This window comes from Silene latifolia, unplaced genomic scaffold (genome assembly GCF_048544455.1).
Source record: "Silene latifolia isolate original U9 population unplaced genomic scaffold, ASM4854445v1 scaffold_218, whole genome shotgun sequence".
NCBI classification, from domain to species: domain Eukaryota; kingdom Viridiplantae; phylum Streptophyta; class Magnoliopsida; order Caryophyllales; family Caryophyllaceae; genus Silene; species Silene latifolia.
In genome coordinates, this window is record NW_027413173.1 from 210,538 (window position 1) to 216,129 (window position 5,592).

Below are 5,592 nucleotides of genomic sequence, written 5' to 3' on the forward strand. Positions count from 1 at the left end.
CATCACACCACGTCAAGCAAAACTCCATATCATATCCTACAACAATCGTACCCTATCACTAAACTATTCAAGAACTACAACAAAATCGACAATTGCCGCGAAATCGAAATCGTTAGTGGAGGGTGATATTGTGGGTCGTTTTTTGCGCAAACCACGAGCTAATAACTTAAACAAAGATGTGCACGATAAGGGAAGTGAGAAGAAGAGAATGATGGTGGTATTTGGTTATTTGGTGAGGAGTAAGAAGAACGGCGAGAACGAAAGTAGCTTGTCAGGTATATCTTAATATGGCAAGCAATATCTCGCTGTCTCAGACACCTAGAAACTAAGAGCTCATTTAAAAAGAATCGAAAATAATAACATAGACCCATTTTTAATAAATAGTTTAAAATCGACACTATTTTATTAATTAGTTTGAGTTTCAACCCTATTAAAACAAAAACTTCCGGAATAAATGGTGAAAGATGAAGCCGAAACCCAAAATTGAGAAGACAAAACGTCTCCATTCAATTCCATTCCTTTCTTCTCTAACAATGCGAAATGTTCTGAAAATCAATCCTCAAATAAACCCATCTTCTTCTTCTTCTTCTTCTTCTTCTTCTCTTTCCTTGCATAAATAAATCCAAACTATCGTCGAATTCTCAAGAAAATGGACGACCAATTCATGAAACGCTCTACTGACTGTCTTTCTTACTTGGCATCTCCCTTCACATGCAACAAGGTTCTTTCTTCCCCCTTTTCTTTCTCCTTTTTTTTCACTTTTATCTATTTATTCAGAATTTCATTTTATTCCTTTTGTTAGTGTTTGGTTTGGTTTTAATTTAATAATTTTTTTAATTTTTATAAAAATTGTATCCCTAGGGTTTACGCTCCATGATATCTGCCAGTAGGGTTTCTGTGTTTGTGCGACATTTTGTGGGAATAATTGTTTATTGTATCAATTGTTTGTATAAAACTGGGATTGTTTTGTTAACAGGGAGCGGAATGTGAGTATAGACATAGTGATACAGCGAGGATGAATCCACGCGATTGTCGTTATTGGTTATCTGGGACTTGTTTTAATCCTACTTGTCCTTTCCGTCACCCGGTCAGTCTTTTTACGCCTTCAATTCCTTTGAGTTTTATGCTTTGGAACATTGTATTGTATTCTGTAAATTGTGTTATACTCTTCTATCGGAATGCTGACATGACGGGTATGGCACCGGAAACTGAATAAATACGTCTACCTTTGATGTTACCTGAATACTATTATGATGCACAGTCTTAAATTGTTTCAAGCTAGAAGTTTTCTAGTAAAAGCAATGTATCTGTTCGATATCTTCTTCCTTATTCATAGTAAAAGGGATCATTTGCTTATTTGACTCTTAATTGTAGTCTCCATGGGGAAAACTTTAGTTTGGAAATCTTATTGGCCATACTAAAAAGGAAAATATGTGTCGCTGCCCTAGTCACTGTGATTGTCAGTCAATGTTCAACCCTTGAGCTACAAATTAGAAGAAAGTCATAAAAGATCAGTGGTACAGCTGTACAGGAACCTAGCTTTGACAGATGAACGTGGGGATAATAATATCGTGAACTTGCGATATTAGTTTTGCTTGATTTCTAGTGGCGAGCGCAGGATTTTAGACGCGGGGGCACAATTTTTTTCAACGTTATATGTAATCTTTTACGAGTTCACACTTTTACCCTTGATCCAGGAACGACTACCTATCTAGGATTATAGGAGTAATTATATAATTAACATACCATGTACATACATCTAAAAAAATCTATGGTTTTCTAGAAAAAAAATGGTGTAAAAGTTTTGTTCGTGTATGTTAAGTGTTAACTCTTTACTTTAATTTTCTTGCTTTTCATCTCTAATAATAACTGGATAACTGGAATTATGTTACAATAACGAACTCTATAAATACATACTTCATATGTTTAATAATATGATTGGAAAAAGTTAAAGGGCTTCATAAGTTGGAAATATCATTATTAACACAAATGGTCGTTTTTGAAATGAAATTTAAGTAAATTATTGTTTTCCATATTCACAAACCATAAGGTTACGGGTGTGAAATATGTCTAAAATAAAATAAAAATGCGAGGAATAGAACCTTGGACACCCGACTAGGAGATCAGCTACTCAACCGCTGGAGCAAGGGGAATTTAATGCTAAGTTATGACAGTAATTGCTACCTATTATTAGGTTTCTTGTCAAACGGCGTTGGCACCTGTGTCCCCCCCCCCTAAATCTGCCCCTGTTGATGTCTTATTTTGTGCATTCTCAGAACAACCTATATGTTAACATACGTTTAAGTTGCGTATGTCCGATCCCTTCACCACGCCATTGTCGGTAGCCTTTGAGATACTAAGGAAATTTATCGTTATTGATGTGGGTGACTATAATGTCTGTAATTATGAGATGGAACACCTTTGGAAGGTTTTTTCAGCAATGAATTTAACAATGTTAGGGAGCAAATATACTTTATGAATCAGGCAAATTTACTACTATATGGTAATACAAAAACTTAAAAAGATTTTTATTTAATATACTAAACTTTATAAGATTTTGAAGAGGTGTGATTTTAGAAGTTAAAAGATTTTCTTCATCTTTGTGCAACACTCCAAAAGTTTTCTTTTTGTTTTGGATTATAAACCAGTGCTGTTTCTGTATATTTCATTGGCTGTTTTTCTTTAGCAAAAATATTTTTAAGGATGTCTCCGAGGATCATCATATTATTAATGTGTCTCTTGTACCAACCTTTTTTTTATCTTTCTGGTTTTACAAATGCAATATATTTCTAGTACTGCTTATTAAGACATCTCATAACCTAATTGTTGACATACAGCCTTTGGATGTAGACAATGAATTGTCTTGTGAAGCTGCCGGGTCTTTGCCGAATCAGCTTTCTGTGCCTGCAACGAAGACTACGGTCCCATGCTACTACTACTACAATGGATTTTGCAACAAAGGTGACAAATGCCTTTTTCTCCATGAATGGTGTGATACTTTTACATGGAACCCAAAGGTATCAAACTCGGCTACTGATGCACCTGTGGCTCATTTGGGTAGTAAGGCATCCTGCAAAAGTGATTCAAAGCCAACACAGCCAGAGAAACATCACAGTATATCAGAAATGGCGATGAGCGGTGGTCATGGGTCGCAAAGTCAGCAAAGTCAGGGGGTGCAAAAAGCATCAACTAAAACTGTTGGGGATCGGAATGCCTCTTTCCAAACTTATGTTCCTGAATGTGGAGAGACAGATATCCTTGATGCAGTTTCCTTGCAACCTTCTGAAGACTCGCTTAAAAGTAAATGTGAGCCTAGCTTGTGTTCTGACCAATGCTCCGAGGACCTAATTGATGGCAATGTTGTGCCTGATGAGTGGTGGGAATCTTCTCCTGGTTTTGATGTTCTGGTGGATGGACAGACACAGGATCTGGCTAATGAGAATGATATGCAATCCCTTGATGAAAGTGATGGAGACCGTGATCCCCTCTCTATGCGGCATGGTTTTGAGATTGGTTATGGTTATGATGAAAGAGAGTTTTTGAATGATGGCCTGTATGGACCATCTGAACATTTAGATAGCATGTTTCGAGCAAATTGTGGAAGTCTTTCCCCAAGATGTACACGTAACGAAGAAGTCAGACATTTTGAGTCGCTAAAAAGAAAATTTGGTTTTGAGGAATCACTTGATGTTGCGGATCTACGAGATCATCTATGGAGAAAGAGAATGCCTGATTATTATTTAGATAAACATGATTTGAGGCATGAACTGTTGCGAAGAAGATATGGCAAGGCGGATAGGTTTACAAGGCACCGTCCAAATCAGGGTTTACATGGTAGGTTAGCATCAAGGGTGGAGAGAAATGGGGCGTGGTTGGAAAGTAGAGAAACTTCTGTTAATGCTACAAACCTTAGAGCTAGAATCAGGAACTCACAGCAGAACAACTATAGGAAGTATAATGGGATGCGGGGACGCAAGTTTTTAGCTAAAGCCCTACCAAGGCCAGAACTGAAAAGAGAGAAATATGCTCAAGAAGAAAAAGAAGCATATTACAGTGAAAAGGATTCAGTGGATTTTGAAGGTCCTAAACCATTGAACGAAATTCTCAAGGAGAAAAAGAAGACAATGGCGGACGGCATCATGACCGGCTGCTTTTGATCATCTATGCTGATCTCTAACTCGGTTCTAAAGTTGCTGACTATTCTTCTAGTTTCTATATTGTCAGTTTTCGATATTTTTCATTGCCTAAATCAGTGTAGAGGTGGAAATTTCGTTTAGCTTTTCATGTTATGGATAGCTGGGGGTGGATGTATTTAGCAAGCATTTTTTGCATTTGGAAGCTTGGTCCATATTAGGAGTATCATTGTTGGCTGTTTGGTTGATTTTGGGATACACTGTAGAGAAAAACAAACAATCCTGATGGAAGAAAAGTACATGGATTATTGATGCACAAATACTATCTTACAACTAGTTGTATAATAGCTATGTACAACCGCGTCAATGTTACCAAGCTCTCACGCAAAGTTGTTGAGTTATTTTACAAGTTATTGAGCTATTTTTCGAAGTTATTGAGTTTAATAATTATTTGGTTAAACTCAACAACTTTGTATCATAACTCGATAAGTTTCTTAGTAGAGCTCGGCAACTCTGTAACAAAGCTCCAAAACACTGATTAAGTTGTATATACAACCGGTTGTATAATACATTAATTGTTATTGATGGTCTCTAGTTTGCGCAAGGTTATTGTCTATTGCACTTTTTTTTGTGTACCTATTTCCTTGTTTAGCACTTGGCTTACTAGTCACCATTTTCTGTCTTCGAACTATAATCGAGTCAAGCAAAGTAATCTATTAACTAGTTGTCTGACTTCATATATATATTGTAAGTTTTTGGAATAGTAACTTGTCGATGCAGTTCTTAACACGGTTTCATCATGGATTATTTGGAACTCGTGTCTAACAACATTACTCACGTAGCGTGATGTTATTATCGTTGAGACCTGCATGGATAGTCTATCCTGTCCCCATTTACGGGGGAAATGTTTAAACCAAATTGTTGGCAGAAAACCATACCTTGTGGTATGAATTTCCGGGAAATAGTGTGTTTTTTTTTTTTTTTTTGAAAAGATATCTAAAATACTGGTTGTTTGGTAAAGAATGAAGTATTCTGCCACCAAGGAGACTATCCATTTTTCATGTAAAGATGATTGTGGAAAACAGTAATAGGAACATGGAAGATCGTGGTTTTTCCGAATTATGCACATTTCTCGTGTGTTGTTAGCCTGTTAGTTGGTATAAGTAACGCACTCTCTCTCTCTAACTCCCATCTCTCTCTAAAAAAAAAAAAAAACCCTAATCGTTTCATTGCTCCGCCGCCTCTCCCTTCCATACACTTCCCCTCCTCCTCCTCCTACCTGATCGCCGGAGATGGGCTCCTCCCGTGACCTATCTCCGGCGATTGCTCTTGCGTCCTCTCTGTTTCTGTCCCCTAAGGCTTGATTTCCCCCTTTGTCCTTTGACGGTTCTTGTCTCCATCTCGATCGACCGGTTGGCCGATGGTGTTTTCGTGTCGATTTTCTGAGGTCGTTCCGTTC

At 37.3% G+C, this 5,592-nt stretch overlaps 1 protein-coding gene across 1 annotated transcript; it reads left to right on the forward strand.

Moving 5' to 3' along the window:
• Positions 1–429: 429 nt before the first annotated feature.
• Positions 430–4,737, forward strand: LOC141638860 (zinc finger CCCH domain-containing protein 34-like). Its single transcript, XM_074448052.1, has 3 exons — positions 430–721; positions 977–1,087; positions 2,838–4,737. Exons 1-3 carry the CDS (start codon positions 650–652, stop codon positions 4,155–4,157), a joined length of 1,503 nt encoding a protein of 500 aa, XP_074304153.1. The 5' UTR covers positions 430–649; the 3' UTR covers positions 4,158–4,737.
• Positions 4,738–5,592: the final 855 nt, after the last annotated feature.